The 21,776-nt window shown below is 42.6% G+C and overlaps 1 protein-coding gene across 6 annotated transcripts in view; it reads right to left on the bottom strand.

Moving 5' to 3' along the window:
• Positions 1 to 1,033: 1,033 nt before the first annotated feature.
• Positions 1,034 to 21,776, bottom strand: part of INTS4 (integrator complex subunit 4) — a 109,701-nt gene continuing 88,958 nt past the window's right edge. For all 6 annotated transcript variants that reach the window (XM_031653084.1, XM_021926350.2, XM_031653086.1 and 3 more), the window contains 6 exons: positions 20,924 to 21,054; positions 13,491 to 13,550; positions 10,905 to 11,064; positions 10,542 to 10,685; positions 6,160 to 6,280; positions 1,034 to 1,399 (listed from right to left, as the gene is read on the bottom strand). In XM_031653084.1, coding sequence (XP_031508944.1) covers positions 1,221 to 1,399; positions 6,160 to 6,280; positions 10,542 to 10,685; positions 10,905 to 11,064; positions 13,491 to 13,550; positions 20,924 to 21,054 — 795 coding nt within the window. In that variant the 3' untranslated portion in view covers positions 1,034 to 1,220. The remainder of the gene's footprint in view (positions 1,400 to 6,159; positions 6,281 to 10,541; positions 10,686 to 10,904; positions 11,065 to 13,490; positions 13,551 to 20,923; positions 21,055 to 21,776) is intronic.

The raw sequence follows: 21,776 nt of genomic DNA, 5'->3' as shown, positions 1-21,776 counted from the left end.
CTGACTGTTGTTGTATCACACCTGCAAGGTTTTTTTTTTTAAAAACAGAGATAGGGTCTTGCTGTGTTGCCCAGGCTGGTCTTGAACTCCTGGGCTCAAGTAATCCTCCTGCCTCCCATAATCCCAAAGTGCTGGGATTATAGGCATGAGCCACAGTCCCCAGCCTCACACCTAAAACTTTAACTCACATGCAGCATCAACTCGTGAGAGATGCTGCAGTAAATGACTTTATTTCTTGCACTGGTTCCCTATTTCCCATAATCCTGATTTCTTTTCTAAAATTTAGCTCTTCTATATTATTTATTTAAAGCCATAGAGGTCCTAAGAATAATGGCAGGCAAGATCAAGAATTTCCCTCAAAGCCAGGCACAGTGGCTCACGCCTGTAATCCCAGCACTTTGGGAGACCGAGGTGGGCATCACTAGGTCAGGAGATCGAGACCATCCTGGCTAACATGGTGAAACCCCGTCTCTACTAAAAATACAAAAAATTAGCCAGGCGTGATGGCGGGCGCCTGTGGTCCCGGCTACTCAGGAGGCTGAGGCAGGAGAATGGCATGAACCTGGGAGGCAGAGGTTGCCGTGAGCCAAGATCACACCACTGCACTCCAGCCTGAGCGACACAGCAAGACTCCATCTCAAAAAAAAAAAAAAAAATTTTCCTCAAAGATGAAAATGATTCATTCTCCAGCTATTCAGTCCTTGGCCCAGCTACTGCCTGCGTTAGGGAAGAGACTTCCTAGCAAGATAACGCATGTTTAAGGTCCTTCAGCAACTGTCAATGGTAAAAAAGTACAGTTGTTAAAGCGGCCTTGGAGTTGCCCTGACAAACACACCGTCACTTTAAGAAATAAGACTACAGCTCAAATAACCAGTTATCAGGAGGTAGCTGGACCTTTGTGTTTCACACCTGAGGAATAGCATGTAAGCATGCAGTATAAAAGCTGAAGCTATAGCCACACATTTCTTTACAGACCAGGAACTAGAACAGCTTGGTGTTTTCTCAACTTTATTGTGGAGATAGGGAGGGGAAGTAGACTTGAAGGTTTTTTATTTTTTAATGAAGAAACAATTTATCCTGTGTTTGATATCAGATGAGACTGTAAGGGTCACATACTCCTTAAGCCTACATATCAATTCCAGGTGAAGTGCTTCAGGCTTGGCTCATTCTGACACCTAAGAAGGACCCTCTAGGCCATGGTTGGAAAGACTGTTTTTGCCTCAGCGCCGTGCAGGTTTGGGCATTATGTAAACTTTTACAGGCTTGCTGAAGGGAATCGTGCCCTCGATGCTGGTTTCCACCTGTGGTGACACCTCACCACCCTCCATCCAGGGGCATTTTGGAATGCGAGCGCTGGAGTTGTAGGCCAGCAGCAGCCTCACTTCCACCTGGCATGCCTCTGAAAAAAAGATAAAAGAAATCGTCTATAACTAGGCACCTGCTAGGAATGAGGATGAAATGTGAAGTTAAAGAAATATCAAAATGGAAGCAGTAGGAAGAAATTTCTTCATCCGTCCGCATCCCTCCCCTTACCCTCACCAAACAAAACACTTCCCACGTGAAATCCTGGTAGGCTGACAATGAGCCTGCAGATGTGATGCTACTCCATCACCTTCCCCTCGGGCTCACTGTGGCACAGAGCCAAAGCTGCTGAGACAACTGGAGAGCAAGCTAAAAACCCTTTCAGAAAGATTAATTGCTTCATGATCTGCTTTATGAACTGGGCTAAAATTCTTATGCAGGTGTGGATTTGGGCAGTTTCTGAGAACCTCTCAGCGTTTCAAGACTTCCAGCCTCAGAACAGAGGGTCAGAAGGTGCATGTGGCTTATTCTCATACCCAGCTGGGCTCTTCCTGCGCAGTTCCATCTCAAGCCTCAGGGCTGCATGTACCACAGACTACTTTATTAGTGGAGAGGAAGCCTTTGAATAGGAAATGGTTGGCCAAAAATTTCTGGCCAATGAACAGGAACATGTTTCAGGGACCTAAAATGTCTGAAAACATTTCATTCTCTCATTACATTATCTTACAATATAATCATCTAGTGTCTCTATGTGGCAGGTCCTAGCAAGAATAAATAAGAACCCCCCTCAAGTTGCTGGCTGTTTGGTTGAGGAAACAGATAGTTGCAATGGAGTACAATACACGCTCTAACCAAGCCTGCAAGAAGTACTGAGGAAGGGAGTGCAGGAAGACTTTGGAATAGAATATCCATTCTGTGCCAAGCACATAACCCCAAGAGTTCTTATCCTGCTACATTATGAAAGACTGTCAAAATCTTGGCAAAAGTTCCAAGAATCAGATAGGTTCTCAGAGACTCCCCAAATGCACACCTGGGTAAGAATTCGAGCCCACTTCGTAAACTGAAGCAGTTAATCATTCTATTAACCACATGCTTCTATAAAGAAGAGGGAGAGAATTTCAGAAAAATGAAAGGGCAAGTGCAAAGGCCAGAAACGGAGTGAACTTGGAATGTCTCCTTAATTTGGTACAACCAGAGTAAAAAGTGCAAGTGTTGAAAATGATCCCAAGGCTAAGAAGTTCAGAGGGTATGAATGAAGGCTAGATGGATCTAAATTAACAAGGGCAGACACTCCAGGACTTCTCAATGCCTCCCCAGACCTCTTCCTGGTTACATCCAAACTTCTCTCTATGATCAGAGTAGAGACTGGATTGCTATCCTCCAGGAAGGGAAAGGTTTGCAGTCAGCCCAAGGCCAGAGCAATCCAGTGCACCTCAGATTTCAGCATGAGACCTAAGTGCAGCCTCAGCATCAGCAAGTACCAGCCATGTGGTAAGCACACACTCACATGACAACATGAGGGTCATGCAGCAGCCACGAGTGTAACTGTCATGAAACTAACACTGTTCTCTGATACCAGACTCCAGATGAATCTCCCACTCAGGATGGAATCAAGATAGGTACCTGTATCTGCTTTCCTGCCACACCCTCCCATTCCATCCCAGGTGGCAGACCACAACCAAAGCCCCAGTTGGCATAGCACTTTCAAGAAGCCAAATCCTGGTAAAAGCTGGATAAGGCTCAAGCCTATAATCCCAGCACTTTGGGAGGCCAAGGCAGGAGAATCAGTTAATCCCAGGAGTTTGAGACTAGCCTGGGCAACATAGTGAGACCCCGTCTCTACAAAAAAATAAAAATAAGTTAGCCGGGCGTATAGTCTCAGTTACTAGGGGGACTGAGGTGGGAAGACCACTTGAGCCCGAGATGATCACACCACTGCACTCCAGCCTGGGCGACAGAGGGAGACCCTGTCTCAAAAACAAACAACAACAACAACAACAAAAAACAAATAAATCCTGCTAAGATCAGAGGGAGTTGATGTAGGACTCAGCCCTACAGGGTCATTTTGCATTCCCTTACCAACATTTGATAAGAATGGCAATTCAAGGCAATGCCATAGGAGTAAAGTGGAGAAGAAAGAAAACAAGAGGGAGGGGAACTAGGGAGAGACAAGATCATCTAGGACAACTCAGGCAACTTATGCGTCATGACTGGAAGAATATATCTCCTAGGAGGTTTATATTCTTATTCTCATCTTAATGAGACGGGGAGGTAAAATAACTTTCTCAGGATCACACAGCAAAGGAGGCAGAATTTGAAACATGGTCTGTGACTCAGCTTCCTACATGGCAGCATCCTGCCTCCCACAGGAGAGGCCCCTCCCTGGTGGGGAGCTACTGAGGGATTGAAGGAGCTCCCTAAAAACTCCAGGCCCCACCACCTAGATTAGGAGAAAGTGCAAGCTCATTTACAATGAGACATATTTCAATTCAGTGCCCCAAACCGGAAGGGACATAGCACAGTGAGGGCTGGGAAGGGTGACTGCCAGCTTTAGCACTATCACTGATCAGCTATGTGGGCCTCCATTTGTGTATCTGTAAAATGAACCAGAGAATACCAATTCCCACTGCAGAGTTGGTCTAAAGATTAAATGAATTTTTATTGCACATTTAAAACCTTGTATTCAATTTTCATTATTTGTTGAGTGCCTACTACGTCAGGCACTAGAGACATATGCTACTAAAACACTGGAGATACAGAGGCAAAGACAAGCAAGTTCCCTGCTCTACAGGAGCCTACATCCTAATGGGAAAGTCAGTAAATAATTAAATGTGAAAACACATCTGACACCAGTACACACTATAATATATAAAGAATTAAAACAGGGATTTGTAATAGTGACTGGGTAGCAACCACTTAGAGGAGGTGATCTTGTTTTCTTGTTTCTGATGGTTTTTTTTTTTTTAGTCAGGGTCTTGCTGTTAGCCAGGCTAGATTGTAGTGGCACGATCAGGGCTCCCTGCAGCCTTGACGCCCCCAGACTCAAGCAATCCTCCTACCTCAGCCTCCTGAGTAGCTAGGACTACAGGCACATGCCACCATGCCCAGTTAACTTTTTTATATATATTGTAGAAATAGGGTTGCCTTATATTGCCCATGCTGGTCTCAAACTCTTGGGCTCAAGCAATCCTCCCACCTCAGCCTCCCAAAGATTATAGGTACAAGCCACTGTGCCTGGCTGTGATCTTATATAAGTTAAAATTATTCAGGCTCAGGATCACCTGGCATTAACAAACAAGGAAGTCTGCAATGAACTAGGATACCTTAAGAGCAAATGGGGCCTAGGAGAAAGAACCTTGAGCTTGGGGGCAGATCAGCTGAGTTCTAACTCTGGCCTTGGCAATGACTTGCTGTGTGACCAGGGACAAGTAACTACCCTCTCAAGACCTTCCATGATCTTTTGAGCTATGGCATACTGTAATATGCTTTCCTGAGCCTTGTCCCTCCCAAAATGCTCCCACAGCATTTCCTTCCCCATATCCAGGATCCCTTCATCAGAAGGTATTAGAATAAGGAATCTACTTTCCTGTGGGGCCAGTGGTTTGGCAAATAGTGCAAAAACATTCCAGGCAGCCATATTATGGAATGAGGAATGCTCAGGGAAGCACATCCTGGGCAGCAGAACCACTGGATGCTCCCTCAACTACACCAGGCCTACCGCCACCAGAACCTCAAAGGGGCTGCCCTGACATCCAACAGCTTTATAAAGTCATCACTACCCATCTAACACCCTGACAGAGGGAAACCATTAATAAAGGCCCGGCGCAGTGGCTCACGCCTGTAATCCCACTACTTTGGGAGGCCAAGGCGGGTGGATCACCTGAGGTCAGGAGTTCGAGACTAGCTTGGCCAACATGACGAAACCTTGTCTCTACTAAAATACAAAAAAATTAGCCAGGTGTAGTGATGCGCACCTGTAATCCCAGCTACTCGGGAGGCTGAGACAGGAGAATCGCCTGAACCCAGGAGGCAGAGGTTACAGTGAGCCGAGATCACACTACTGCACTCCAGCCTGGGCAAGAGCAAGACTCTGTCTCAAAATAATAATAATAATAGCCTTATAATTATGTATTTAAAAACACAGAGTGAAAGAAGATTCCAAAGGCATTCCCTATCTCTAAAATAAACCAAATTTGGTGGCATTAAACACCTCCAGTGATAGTGCTCCTGAATCATCTCCAATTATTTGGGAAACACCACTGAGGTCAATTCTGCCCCCTATTCTAGGTTCTGCAGACTGAGGTCTTCTTAAGTTTTTTAAAGCAGCCTTACTGGCTTGAAATGTAATCTCCTTTGTACTTGTATTCTCCCATTTTATTCTTATGGATTAAAAATCCTCAAAATTCAGACATAGAAGTTGGAGAACGAAAAAAATTTTTAAAATTCCTCACAACTAATTTGTAGATTGAGAATTATTATTGTCATTTGGAAGATGAAGAAAAAGACTCAGAAAGGGAGAGACTTGTCCAAGGTGACCAAGCAAGTCGGTGGCAGAGTTAGGATAAGAATATAGTCTCCTGGTGTCCAGACCAGGGCCCTTTCCATGAAACTCCATTCTATCATAATCGCCTGTATATCTTCTAACAGAATCTTATCTCTCATGCAATCAAAGCACTGTAGCAAATTAGCCCAAATATACCCAGTTTGGCTTATAAACTCATAAGGAATCAAGTTCAATTCTTAGAAGGCCTGATGTATCCACATTTTTTTTTTTCAAATTTTAAAAACCAAACGCTTAAGGGTAGGTGTGATCTCCAGCAGTATATTTTCCTGCCCACCCTGGCCCTGACTCCTTACCTGTCCAAGCAGTGTGGGAGAGGTAAACCTGAGTGATGAGCCGGTGCCGCCCTGGGCCAGGATTCCGGAAGTCTGCAGGCTTGGGGTGAATCATCTGAGCCTGGCCATCTGGATATAAGACCTAAAGGGTGACAGAAATGAGAAAAAGAGACAGAAGCAAGAGGAGCATTTAACAAAATGGATGATGACATCTGTTGTGAACCTCAAAGCACAAGAAGAAAGATGACACCAACTTTCCTAAGACGGGGCCTTGAGGGGAGGTCAACACTGTAGACATCTCTATTCCCCTGATCCAGCATGAAGCAGTGTCCAGTAAACATTTCCTGAATTCATGGTGAATGAGTAATATGAACAGAGTGTCACTATTAAGTGCAAGGACAGGTAAGAACATTAATTCCGATTATGAAAAGTGTTCTCAGGCACCTTCACCAGAAGAGCACTCCCTCCCTGGCTCTGAATCACACCATGGCCCAGTATCCATCACCAACCACCAGTATTTGGAGTTATTTTATAACTGCATTCTCTCCACTAAATTTCAAGCAGCTAGGAAGTCATTTATCTCTCTTTCTACAAAGACACGGCTCAATGAAGGGTCCACTCAAATCATTGGCCAATTCTTTAAGTCTCACGAACTGCGACAGAGTTCTTTCCTCAGCATCCTGGGGGACCTCCCAGCTCCCTGTGTAGACAGCCTACTATACTGCAGCGTACAAAGGAACTACAGGAACAAATGAAGCTTATCCTAGGACCAGGACTTGCTCTATGTAAATATGCTTATGAAGGCAGACTAGGGAACCACACAGGTCTTCCAATGTTGAAACTGTGGTCAATGTTGAAACTGTGGAAGACATGTCTCACCCACTTGCCATATAATCCTTCATCTCTCCTCAGGTCATGGGGCCTCCCCCTGATTCTACACTTTTCTTTCTTTTTTTTTTTTTTTTTAAAGACAGGGTCTTACTCTGTCACCCAGGCTGGAGTGCAATGGCACGATCATAACTCATGGAAGCCTCAAACTCCTGGGTGCAAGTGATCTTCCTGCCTCAGCCTCCTGAGGAGTGGGGATTGCAGGCACGTGCCACAACACCAGGTAATTTTAAGCTTTTTTGTAGAGAAAAAAGTTTGCTATGTTGCCCAGGCTGGTCTCCAACCCCTGACCTCAAGTGATCCTCCTGCCTCAGACTCCCAAAGTGTTGGAATTACTGGCGTGAGCAACTGTGCCGGGCCTACCCTTATTTCTTTTTCTTTTCTCTTTTCTTGAGACAGTCTCACTCTGTCACCCAAGCTGAAGTGCAGTGGCGCGATCTCAGCTCACTGCAACCTCTGCCTCCAGGTTCAAGTGATTCTCCTGCCTCAGCCTCTCAAGTAGCTGGGATTACAGGCACCCACCATCATGCCCGGCTAATTTTGTATCTTTAGTAGAGATGGGTTTTCACCATGTTGGCCAGGTTGGTCTCGAACTCCTGACCTCAGGTGATCCTCCTACTTCAGCCTCCCAAAGTGCTGGGATTACAGGTGTGAGCCACCATGCCTGGCCTACCCTTATTTCTTAAAGCTGCTACTCCCCACTCTAGTTCTAGGTTCCAAGCTCCCAAACCTACTATAGAAGAAAGATGCAGGTGTCTCAGTTTCCTGATCCTTATTATCTTTAAAGACAAGTGCTTGGGCTTCTTTTTTTTTTTTTTTTTTTTTTTTTATTAAGAAAATGAAGGGGAGGGCCGGGCACAGTGGCTCACGCCTGTAATCCCAGCACTTTGGGAGGCTGAGCCAGGTGGATTACTTGAGGCCAAGAGTTCAAGACCAGTCTGGTCAACATGATGAAACCCCTTCTCTAATAAAAATACAAAAATTAGCTGGATGTGGTAGCATGTGCCTATAGTCCCAGCTACTTGGGATGCTGAAGCAGGGGAATCGCTTGGACCTGGGAGGCGGAGGTTGCAGTGAGCTGAGATCACTGCCACTGCACTCCAGCCTGGGTGACAGAGTGAGATTCTGTCTCAAAAAAAAAAAAAAAAAAGAGAGAGAAAAAGAAAGAAAAAGAAGGGCAGAGGAGGGCTGAAATAGCAATGATATTGGGAAAAACAAATGAACAGGGGCCACAATTTTTGTGTTCAGTGGGCATGGTGGCTTATGCCTATAATCCCAGCACTTTGGGGGGGCAGAAGCGGAAGGATTGCTGGAAGACAGGAGTTTAAGACCAGACTGGGCAAAAAAGTAAGACCCCCCCCAATCTCCACACACAAAAAATTAAAATTAGCCAGGTGTGATGGTGTGTATCTCTAGTTCCAGCTACTGAGGAGGCTGAGGCAGGAGGATCCCTTGGACACAGGAGTTTGAGGTGACCATGCCACTGCACTCCAGCCCAGGCAACAGACAGAGACCTTATCTCAAAAAAAAAAAAAAAATTCCCAGCATTCTCAGCAAAACTGTTCTTGGTGAAAGGCCTTGACTGCTCTGTGAAATGGTTGCTGGAAGCCTTCTTTCATTTGTCTACTCCAAAAGTGGAGCTTAGAAACCTATGGCCCAAATAGGTCAGAGGAAGGAAATGGCCAGTATGAATGATTATCAGGTAGAATACAGTAACCTAGATTAGGCTTACAAAAGTGTTAATGAATGGAGTTCTGCAGGGTCTGCTTTAAAGAACAGATCTACAGTATTTTAATGGGGAATGTAATCTCAGTGTCATCTCTGAGGCATGTTTACTGCTATATCTTTATCAAGCACCTGAAGTAGTGCCCAGAACAGAGGGATGATTCAGGGTGTGGTGACTGCACTGGATGGCACTTTCGAACCACTGGAACTGTCCCATGATGGGGCAGTGAGTTTCCCATCCCTCTACCTATAAGGTATCTAAAAAGTTTAGCCTTGCATGTGGTAGATGTGCTTTGAAGGGGTTTTTTTAGGAGACAGTCTAGGAGATGACCCTTAAATAACCTGCCTACAATCTCCTTCATGCTCAGTTCATCAGTGAAGTTATTTTCAGGGACAATGTAAAACAGTAGTTCTGCTGGTATCACGGACTACATATTAGAATCATCCATGAACTCTTAAACACTAGTGTCCATGGGCCCTATTCTCAGGATTTTGATTTAGTTAATGTAGGCTGACACCTATTCATCTGTTCTTCTTAATGCTCTCTGAGTAATCCTACAGTGCAGTGAAGGTGGACAACCGGACAACCATTAATGTGGGGAAAAAAACACATACACCAAAAAAAACAAAAACAAAAAGACACTGCAATATGCAATACAACTTCACAGCTAGCTCAGAACTAGTTCTCTGCAGGTCTCATAACTTATAATAATTCCTGCTTGGAAGCCAGAAGGCCCGTTCCTCTACTGTCACCATAGCCAAAAAAGCATCATCTTCAAGGCCTGATTCATCCTTACCTCCTCCAGGAAGCCTTCTCTGCCTGTTCCAGCCTATTTTTCTGTCCCCTTATTGTACTTCCTGCCATTGCTTGCATCCCTGCTTTGACTCATATCCCTTCAGCCCTTCTCCCATATCCCTTGTGCCCTTCTCCTTTCCTTTCCTGAGCCTCCACCACACTCCAAATTGAGTACTCTAAAAGGTTTAGCCCTGCATGTGGTAGAGGTGCTTTGAAAGGGGTTTTTTAGGAGGCAGTCTAGGAGATGACCCATCCTGTGCATGTCTGCTCACCAAACCCTGTTTTCTAATTGCCTGCCCATCTGTGTATCTCTCACTGAAACTGCACACCCCGAAAGCAAGAACTGTGACATATTTACCTTGGCAACCACAGCACTTAGCACTTGCAATAGAGTAAACACAATTGCACAGATGGATGGAAGGAAGGATGAATGAGCGGACAGATGGATGAATGAAGTACTACCACTTCATTGTGAGGCTTAACTGCACTGTCTGAATTGATTAGTGTCTCTACTACATTTCTCACGTGTATCTATTACATCTATGTAACTTGGGAAAGAATATTTCCTAGTCATCGCCTTTTCCCATCCATAAATTTTATCTGCCAGCTCACTGACTCACAGCCTGAAAGGAACTTGTTTATTACAGTTTTCTGTAACAAAAGACCAAATCTTAACGTCACATTACAAGATTAGAAAAGGTCTTATCATTCAGTGAACCCTTACTGGGTCCTGGGGGCTTTAAATACATTATCTCTTTATGTCAACTCCTCCTGTTTGTTAGTTGTAGAATCTCAGACTCAGAGTTTAAAGTAACTTGCTCCAAACCACACTCAGCAGTGGTTGAGATTCAAGCCTAGGTTCTTTCCCATGGAGGCTCATTTCTTCTCCTGTTCCAGTTTCTGTCCCTCCCGTAGAGACTACAGGGGTACTAACATTAAATACTTCAACACAAGGTCAGTCTAGAAGCTCCATGAGGACCCACACTTGACAGACCTGGACCTTAACAGTGTTCTGAGGATCCTGCACATGCTCCAGGGTTGCATCAACATCCAGAGCCACCACCAACCCGGAGGTAAACCGCAAAGGGTTGTCTGACTCGCCCGCTGGCTCGATGATGGTGGCTGAGGCTTTGTGGATCTGTAAGCAAGAAGAAAATACTGTGATTCTAAAGCCAGGTCATTCCTGGATAAGAAAACACAATCTTTTTTCTGTCTCCTTATCTAATGAGTGGGCACGTGGGAGCCACTCAGAGGAAGAGCCTAGCCCAGCTGTTCCATTGGTCAAAGAAGATCACCAAGGTAAAGATTTTTGTCCGTCTGGACAGATTTGGCCTATACGGGCCAAATAGACCCTGACCTGCTCTGGAAGTGGGAGATGCAGGAAGGCACTCTGTCGCAGCATGGTCTGTAGAATTTTGACCACTTCTGCAGGTTTAGATGTCATGAGTCGGGGCATAAGGTCAAGGAGTTTGTCCACAAAGCTGTCCTGCAAGTGGGGCAAATCAGCGATGAAATACCTAGAGGAACAAACAGAAGCAACTGACTCATTCAACTGTGTACTCATTCACCACAGGTTGGGCCCCAGACACCTACCAAACCCCGAAGCAGGAAGAATGATGAAGTGAGAGGACCTTGCAGTTTATGACCAAGATAGACTGGTACCTATACAAACATGCCTCACTCATGATCATCAGAAAGGCCTCTGTTTACTGATAACCATTATGTGCCAGGAATACTCTTAAGTGTTTTACATGATCTTATTTAAGTCCCAGCAATCCTATGCATCGTTAGAATTTTTATTTTCATATTATAGATTCATTAATTATTTTAACAAATACATTTTTAAGACCTACGAAGCGCCAAGCACTATTTCAGGTTCTGGAAACACAGTGAACAAAAGAGAACAAAATGATTGCTTCAATGGAGCTTGCATTCAAGTGGCAGAAACACTGAGACTCAGAGGGGATGATGCCACATTGAGGCTCAGAAAAGTTAAGTACGTCACTTCTGGCTCGGACTGATCCAATTTTGTGCCTTGTGCCAGGGGACAGTCAAAAAATATCTCACTGAGGAGGTGATATCTATGCAGGAACTCAAAGGATGAATTAAGAACAACAGATGAAGAACTTTGGGGATTCAGAGCTATCATCTTCCCAAAAAATCTTTTCATCCCAACGGTGCAAAAACAGACTCTCTACTTTAAAGAATCTAAAGCCAAAAGTAAGGCATGAACTTATTTCAGATTCAAAACTAGAATTTTTTTTTTTTTCTTTTTGAGACAGAGTCTCGCACTGTTGCCCGGGCTGGTGTGCAATGGCATGATCTCGGCTCACTGGAACCTCCACCTCCCAGGTTCAAGCAATTCTTCTGCCTCAGCCTCCCGAGTAGCTGGGATTACAGGTGCCCACCACCATGCCCTGCTAATTTTTTGTATTTTTTAGTAGAGACGGGGTTTCACTATATTGGCCAGGCTGGTCTCGAACTCCTGACCTCATGATCCACCCACCTTGGCCTCCCAAAGTGCTGGGATTACAGGTGTGAGCCACCACACTCAGCCTCCAAACTTGGATCTTAAAAAGCCAAGCTAGATGGTACAATTTGCTAGAGAGCATTACCTGCTGGTGAAGGTAGTGTTGCAACTCAGCCCTATAAGAAGCTGTCATCATCCAAATGACAAGTACAGAGTCATAAAAACCTCAGGTTTGGTAAACTTCATGAGGGCAGAGACGATGAGTGGAAGAAATGAAACAGACTTCATCAGTGCTTTAAGATCCTATGTCTTCTCCCAGTATTATTCTGCCAGCATACCAAAAGTCTGGTCATTCCCTCGACTCCTATTTCTTCATCAAGCTTTCTATTCAACTACTGCATGTGCTTTAATGGATTCATTCCATATAAAATTCTGAAAAAATACATGTATTCTACAAAATAAAATTTACCTACAGAATTACAAAACAATTGTTTGTAGATTATAGAGAAATATGCAAGTGTAAGAATAGTGTGGGCCTGGTGCAGTGGTTTACACCTGTAATCCCAATACTTTGGGAGGCAGAGGCAGGAGGATCTCTTGAAGCTAGGAGTTTGAGACCAGCCTGAGCAACACAGCAAGACTCCATCTCTAAAAAAATACATTAAAAATTATCTGGGCATGGTGGCACATGCCTGTAGTCCTAGCTACTCAGGAGTCTGAGGTGGGATGATAGCTTTAGCCCAGGAGTTCAAGGGTGCAGTGAGCTGTGCCAGCCTGGGTGACAGAGTGAGACCCTGTCTCAAAAAATAATAATGAGGTCAGATGCGGTGGTGGCTCACACCTATAATCCCAGCACTTTGGGAAGCCAAGGCAGGCAGATCACTTGAGGTCAGGAGTTAGAGACCAGCCTGGCCAACATGATGAAACCCTATCTCTACTAAAATTACAAAAATTAGCCGGGTGTGGTGGCAGGTGCCTGTAGTCCCAATTACTTGGGAGGCTGAGGCAGAAGAATCACTTGAACCCAGGAGGCGTAGGCTGCAGTGAGCCAAGATTGCGTCACTGCACTCCAGCCTGGGCGACAGAGCAAGACTCTGTCTTAAATAAATAAGTAAATAAGAATGGTGTGAACGAACAGTGGTGAAAAAAACAGATGACTAATGATTTTTTTCAACAAACGTTATTTACACGTTTTCTTCATATTTTTATGGCCTAGCTGAGTGCTAAATGCAAGTGATTCCTGGTAGGTTTAGTTTTGAAGCTCTAACTTCAAAGAAGTTTCTACAACATTAAGGAAAAAAAACCAAATTAGGGTTTTTTTCCTAATTTAAGGTTAACGACATGGCCACAGATGATAGCTTGGCTGCACTAGCTATACCAAGGAATGTGATTTGTGATTGTTCCTATTGCCTGCAAGTGCTATTCTCCGTGTAACCAATATTTAATAAGCCAGAAGAGTTATAAAATACTTACCTCTGAAAAAAGTCCACTTCTTGTAAAAATTTTTCGCACATCCCAAATAAGGGATCAAGTCTGTAGAAAAGAAATGTAAAAGGATTTGCTTGTGAAACCTGCAAACTGAGGAGGACCAAAAGTCCCAGAAACCTGAGCCTAAATTAAAGGAAAATTAGCATATTACACTGTAAAAATGATCTCTAAAAGTAACAGAAGACTCCTAATGGACCTGGTGGAAACACCTGTCAGGATCCCAAGACCTGATTAAACCACTGCAGTGCCCATTAAGCTCAAAGAATATTAAAAATCAAAGACTATCACAGGCTACACTTGGCACTAGACTCACTACGAATACAGGAGAGAAGCATAGCATGTGGGCAGTACAGTGTCAAGTTCCCCTTCTGCGGGAGTCCTGGCTTCATTAGCATCTCAGCTAGTATGGTCTCTATACCTACCTGATTTAGAGCTCATCTCCTTGCACATGAGCTGTCAGCATTGGGATGAAAGCTCCCAGATAGCTGTGTGGACTGCTAAAAGATCTATCCAGTTTCAAGAATCATTGCACTCAATGAAGCCTACAGCCATTGTATCTGCATCTTGAAACTACTTTATTTATATTTCCTTCTGGTCTACATGCAGTTTACTCAGAGATCATTTTTCCCATAGCGGTATAGCCTACTAATGTAGTTGACACTGTAAAGGCTCCAAGAAACATACCTAAAAAGTTGAGTAAATTCTTACGCAAGAGGGGAAAAGGTTTTGTTACTACTTTGCCCACGGACACAGATGGTGTTCCTTCCCCTCTACCTTGATTTATTTGGCCTCACAGTACTTGAGAACATTTCATTTCAGGAAAAAGTTATTGCATACCTAAATAATCCAGGCAACATGCTAGGTCCATATGACTTACTAAGTTTTGACCTTTGTATGTTTTCTTCCTATTTCTTGTATGTAATTTCTGCATGAAACTTCCCACTTGTTTTCTTTAATATTTTATTCATTGGAGGAATAAAGTTCCCACTGAGATAAAACAAGTACTCTTTCCTTATATAAAAATATGTAAGAGAATCATGTCAAGGTTTAGTCTTTTTATTAAAATATAGTCTCCTTGGCTGGGCGCGGTGGCTCAAGCCTGTAATCCCAGCACTTTGGGAGGCCGAGATGGGCGGATCAGGAGGTCAGGAGATCGAGATCATCCTGGCTAACACGGTGAAACCCCGTCTCTACTAAAAAATAAAAACTAGCCGGGCGAGGTGGCGGGCGCCTGTAGTCTCAGCTACTCAGGAGGCTGAGGCAGGAGAATGGCGTAAACCCGGGAAGCGGAGCTTGCAGTGAGCTGAGATCCGGCCACTGCACTCCAGCCTGGGCGACAGAGTGAGACTCCATCTCAAAAAAAAATAAAATAAAAATAAAATAAAATAGTCTCCATGAGTAGACTTTGTATCCTTCATCATACATTTCCTAGCACAGGCAGCATTCAATAAGTATTTGCTGAATGAACAAAAAATGAGGGCGAGGGTAGATGGCAAATGGAAACCTACTCTGGAAGCAACATTCATTCTAATTATTTTCCTGAAAAAAAAAAAAAGTAGCACTTGAAAGTTTTTAAACTAATCTTCTACCAGAAATGGAAGTGAAATTTCACAGTGAGGTCACCCACCAAAGACCACAAGGAGTAAGAGGGCTAGAAGGGAGAATTCCAGCCAAGCAGGGGCACAAAGGAAAGCAATTTGGCCAAGCAGTGACATTTCCTTATTTATTTCCCTGATTATATAGAGAATCATCTTGGAGAGACTCCAGGCAGTAAAATACAAAAAGATTTGGGAACTCTCCCCAAACGTCAAAAAACACCAGGCATCCTCTTCAACATGCCATATATATGAAGTAGGCCTCTAATACTAAGAACTCCTACTTCTCCTTTGGTGTGAGGAAAGGAAAGCTATGAAAGTAAGGCTCACTCGGGGCTAACAAGCATTAAAGAAGAATACAAATTACCAATTTAAACTAGTCTAGACTTTCATTGTAAGCATGCAAAGACAATGGAAAATGACTAGGTGTTGTAAACGACAATCAGGAGCTGTAAATGAGACCGAGCAGTTCTCAAAAACAGTTAAGGCAAGAAAGCACAGAAAACTTTTTTTAAAATTCTAATCAACAACCTCGGTGAGAGTTAACAGGGATTTAAAAGGATATTACACTGACAAAGCAAGAGAAACTGCTACAGAAACAGCAGATGAGAAGATGAGAAGCTATACAGCAGAAAAAAAAAAAAGGAAAAAAATAGTAGAGAAGCACACTTGGAAATAAAACACATAATAATGAAATCAAAGTCAACAGTTCAGAACAGTGGAATCGACAACAATGTAAACTGAAATGATAAACTAAAAAGAGCATATTAAAGAATTTACTGGCCAGGTGCGGTGGCTCATGCCTGTAATTCCAACACTTTGGGAGGCTGAGGTGGGCGGATCACCCAAGGTCAGAAGTTCAAGACCAGACTGACCAAACATGGAAAAACCCCGTCTCTACTAAAAATACAAAATTAGCCGGGTATGGTGGCGCACGCCTGTAATCCCAGCTACTTGGGAGGCTGAGGCAGGAGAATTGCTTGAACCTGGGAGGTGGAGGTTGCAGGGAGCTGAGATTGTGCCATTACACTCCAGCCAGGGCATCAAGAGCAAAACTCTTGTCTCAAAAAAAAAAAAAAAAAAGAATTTACTCAGAATATAGAATAGAAAAACAAAGAAATTGAAATTACAAAAGGAAAGGTATAGGAAAAACAGATCCAGAAAATCCAATGTTCAGTGTGACAGACTAAAGTGTATACAAGAAGTAAAGAAATAATGGAGGAAAAAGAAAATCCCTGAGCTAAAAACAGCTGATACTTCAAACTCCCACTGAAGATCAGCAAGAATATTGAAAGAAAACACATACCTAGACATATCCTGGTGAAATTAAAGAAAGAAAATTTTAAAGGTGTCAGCATGAAAAATAAGCTGTAGGGAAGAGAACCAGACTGACATAAGACATCCAACTGTAACATTAAATACTAAAAGGGAACAAACATAGCAGAGGCAGAGAGTCTCTATGAACCTATTCTGGTTTGGCAGGGGTTGCCCAATAAAATAAATAAATAAAGGCACCATAGCAATATGGAAATATGGGAAAAGAATTCCATTTATGTATGAGAGCAAAGGAATTTAAAAAGCGACGGAGAACAGTGGTGGCAAAGCTGGAGCTAAACTTATAAAGATTATAAGTGGTGGCTCACGTCTGTAATCCTAGCACTTTGGGAGGCCGAGGTGGGAGGATCCTTTGAGTTCAGGAGTTCAAGACTGGCCTGGGCAACACAGTGAAACCATGTTTCTATTATTTTTAAAAATAAAAAATACTTTATAAAAAAATTAAAAATAAAAATAAACAAAGATATAGAAAGATTATGTACTTACAACTTTAAAAGATCATATTTATAAACATAAAAAGTAATACAAGCTACATTATAAAAACATAATCAGCTGAAACAAACTTCCAAGTTATTATTTTTTTATTATTTTATTATTATTATTATTTTGAGACGGAGTCTCGCTCTGTTGCCCAGGCTGGAGTGCAGTGGCGCGATCTCAGCTCACTGCAAGCTCCACCTCCTGGTTTCAAGCCATTCTCCTGCCTTAGCCTCCCGAGTAGCTGGGATTACAGGTGCCCACCACCACACCCAGCTAATTTTTTTTGTATTTTTAGTAGAGACGGGGTTTCACCATGTTAGCCAGGATGGTCTCAATCTCCTGACCTCATGATCCGCCCACCTCGGCCTCCAAAAGTGCTGGGATTACAGGCGTGAGCCACCACACCCGGCCATATTTTTATTATTTTTAAGAGATAGGGTCTTGTTCTGTTGCCCAAGTTGGAGTACAATGGCATGATCATGGCTCATTGCAGCCTGGAACTCCTGGGCTCAAGGGATCCTCCCAACTCAGCCTCCCAAGTAAATAGGACCACAGGATGCACACTACCCATGTCCAGCTAATTTTTCATTTTCATTTTTTAGAGACAGGGTCTCACTATGTTGCTTAAGCTGGGGTCAAACTCCTGGCTGGGCTCAAGCAATCCTCCTGCTTTGGCCTCCTAAAGTCTGGGATTACAGGCATGAGCCAGTGCATCTAGCCCAAATTGTTATTATTATTTAGACCTTAACTGGCCTAAATTATTATTATTATTTTTTGAGATGGCGTCTCTATCGCCCAGGCTGGAGTGCAGTGCCATGATCTTGGCTCACTGCAACCTCCGCCTCCTGGGTTCAAGCAATTTTCTGCCTCAGCCTCCCGAGTAGCTGGGATTACAGGCGCCCACCACCACGCCTGGCTAACTTTTGTGTATTTTTAGTAGAGATGGGGTTTCACCATCTTGGCCAGGCTGGTCTTGAACTCCTGACCTCGTGATCCACCTGCCTCAGCCTCCCAAAGTGCTGGGATTACAGGCGTGAGCCACCACGCCCAGCTAACTGGCCCAAATTATTTAAGCAGTAAGAGACAAACAAAAGCATACTAAAATCTTCATCTTGATCTTAGATCATCTTGATCTCTTAGATCTCTTAGATCATCTTAATCTTAGAGAGGTGACCATAAATTCTGTTTAACTTTTTATGCTGATAAATGTAAGTTCAGTATGTTCATTAAAAATATAAGTAATAACAGTATTACTAAAACTAATATTAGTTAACATGTATCAAGTATTTATAATGGACGTGACAGACACCATTTTAAAGACTTTGCCTGTAATAATCCAACCAGGGGCAGTGGCTCACACCTGTAATCCCAGCACTTTGTGAGGCCAAGACAGGTGGCTCACTTGAGGCCAGGAATTTGAGACCAGCATGGCCAACATGGTGAAACCCCATCTCTCCTAAAAATACAAAAAATTAGCTGGGCGTGGTGATGCATGCCTGTAGTCCCAGCTACTTGGGAGGCTGAGGCATGAGAGTTGCTTGGACCCGGGAGGCAGAGGTTGCAGTGAGTTGAGGTAGCGCCACTGCACTCCAGCGTGGGTAATAGAGCAAGACTCTGTCTCATAAACAAATAAAATAAATAAATAAATATATGGTTTTGCATATAATAATTTAATAACCCTTACAATAACCCTGTGAGGAAGAGGTAGGTACTACTATAATCTCAATTTAACTTATGAGAACAAACTGAGGCCAAGAAGTGTTACGTAACTTGTCCAAGGGTTACTTAGTTTGCAAATGGTAAAGTCAAGATCTGAAGCCAAGCAGTGTGATACCACAGCCCTCTTAACCAGTATGTTCTACTGTCTCTCACTTGAAGAGTTTAGAATTAGGGTGCATAATTTTCAAACCCCTGGAGGAAAAAAGAAAACAATCCAGCAAAACTCAGAAAGAAAAAAACAGCAGGAATGCATACAAATGAAAAATATAGGCTGGGTAAAGTGGCTCACGCCTGTAATCCCAGCACTTTGGGAGGCCAAGGCAGGTGGATCACCTGAGCTCAGGAGTTCGAGACTAGTCTGGCTAACATGGTGAAACCCTGTCTCTACTAAAAATACAAAAATTAGCTGGGCATGGTGTTGCATGCCTGTAATCCCAGCTGCTTGGGAGGCTGAGGCAGGAGAATCGCTTGAACCCGGGAGGAGGAGCTGAGATCGGACCACTGCACTCCAGCCTGGGTGACAGAGCGAGACTTTATCTAAAAGAAAAAAAAAAAAAAGAAAAATATAAAATATTATAGCCTGAGTAAAGACCTAAAAACATTAGTATCTTTATATAATGACATGACAAGATAAGTATATTATAATGTTGGGTGAAAGGAATAGGAGGCAGAACAGCAAAGAATGGTATGATCCCCTTTATGATATTGTACACACCTTTATAATCTATGTTTATATGGTTTGGGAAAATCTGGAAGTATACACATGAAATACTGGCAGTTGTTTTAGAAGTGGTAGATTACCAGGGAACTTTCACTTACCCTGTAATATTTTAATTTTTGTAACAATTATACATAAACTAAAAAAAACTTTTTTTAAAAAAAAGTATAGATGCCATCACAAGCACCTTTGTTTTTTCAGCTGTAACTGGCACATAGTAGGGATTAAACATTTGTTAAATGAATATATGATACCTTTTTTTTTTTTTTTAATGACGGAGTCTCGCTCTGTCGCCCAGGCTGGAGTGTAGTGGCGTGATTTCAGCTCACTGCAACCTCTGCCTCCCAGATTTAGAGATTCTCCTGCCTCAGCCTCCCGAGTAGCTGAGATTACTGGTGTGGGCCACCACGCCCAGCTAATTTTATGTATTTTTAGTAGAGACAGGGTTTCACCATGTTAGCCAGGATGCTCTCGATGTCCTGACCTCGTGATCTGCCCACCTTGGCCTCCCAAAGTGCTGGGATTACAGGTGTGAGCCACCGCACCCGGTCATATATTAATATCTTTATGATTAAATGATTCTCTGACTTTATGAGGTCACTATCAAGATAAGTGAAAAAATAAAATATTTTATTTTTCAGGATGTCATTTCTGACCTAGTATATTTCTGTGTTTAAACATTCATATTTATATCTCTATGCCACTTTTCTTGTTGACACAGTGGCTTGACTGAGCGTCAAACCTGTCTGGGAGCTGGCAATGAGTCTCCTAAGTATTTTTTGTATCAAATCTATGATGCCATTATTCTTAAGATGCACCTTTATTTTATGAAATAGTGAGAAACAAAAAACACTATGGGGACACCATCAAAATATCTGATTTCAGAGAAGTTACAATAATAAAAAATGTGTATCTTGGAATCAGTGAAATGTGGCAATTCCAGTTATCTGAAAGTCTTACAGCTATAATTACACTGAGCTCTTATTACGTATCAAGTACCATGCTAAGTATTTTTACATGTATTATCTCATTTATTCTTCACAGAAATGCCATGAGATAGATGCTATCTTCATTTTCATTTTGTACAGGGAAACAAGGTACAGAAAGGCTCATCACCAAAAAACTAGTAAGTAGATAAAGCAAGATTTGAACGAAGTAGTCTGACTTCCCAGTACATCCTCTTAATTTATCCTTTCTGCTTGACAAAAAGCTTATTAGTCCCTTCAGAACAGAAAAATGGTCCCTGACAATAAATTCTTAAGGAAATCTATCAAGTAGGAGGATACAGAATGTCCTTATTGCCAGATAAAGTCCTGTGTTGTGCTATATGTAATGGAGAGTCACCAGAGGGTTTTTAGCAAGGGAGAGACACAACTGGATTTCCAAGGGTCTAATGTGACCCAACAACAGAATCTGTAATATCTGAAAAAAAATGAATAGATCACACATTCCTTAGCTCGTCTTTCCTAAATCTCATTTTACTTATCATTAACTTTCGTGTGATGTCTGAATGCATTTGAAGTATCTTTGAAAGGAACATGCCACATATTTTGGCCAACCCCACATCTTACCCTCGTGTAGTTCGTGCTGTTACTATAAGCTGCAAAGCTTTGGCCTGCAGTCTCATGTGATGTATAATCACCACCTGCTTATTCTCCACACCACTGTACATAAACTCCATTTTGTAAGTCTCTTCCATAATCTATAAAGAAAAGATAATTAACAATCAATAAAAATATCATAGTCTTACTTGAGAGCAGCATAGAATTCTACTGTTAAATGACCTTAGGTAAAACTCTGAACTGAGATTTTACATCCCTATGCTTTTAAGTGTTGAAAGAAATTAGTATAGTATGCCTTGTGAAAAGAGAATAAATTATTTTGCCTATTTAAAAAGAAGACTGACCTGGTAATAAAATCATCTTAGTTGATGATGTGAAGATAAGAAAGCTTAATCACTAAGCAAACTGCAAAGCACTGAAAGCACCGCTTGTTACCCTAAACGAAGCCCACTCTGCTGTGGGAACAAATTAATATGTATTATGTATGGAAACCCAATCCCCAGGAAGTCCTCAAGTATTCAGCATCAGGAACTATTAACCAGATGTTAGTTATCCTGACAGACTGTTCTATGGGCCTGGTCTGAGGGAGTTTGGGACAGAAATAAGTGCAAGAAAACATTGTCTATGACCCCAGATCAAGTCCACGATCTTGCTCGGTTCTATCCAAATAAGCTACTTTCATCAAAATGATGCTTCTCTTTCCCTTCTGTGCTTGCCTCCCAGTGAACACTCTGGGGTCACAGAAATGACTCCAGATTCTCTTACAATTGGCAGTAAGACAAGTTAAATTACATGAGTGTCTCGATCCCTTTCTGTAAACAGGGAAGAAACAGTACCAATATCATGAAGTTTCAAGTATCAA

This window comes from Papio anubis, chromosome 12, assembly GCF_008728515.1.
Source record: "Papio anubis isolate 15944 chromosome 12, Panubis1.0, whole genome shotgun sequence".
Lineage (NCBI taxonomy): Eukaryota > Metazoa > Chordata > Mammalia > Primates > Cercopithecidae > Papio > Papio anubis.
This window is presented reverse-complemented; position numbering and strand designations above follow the sequence as displayed.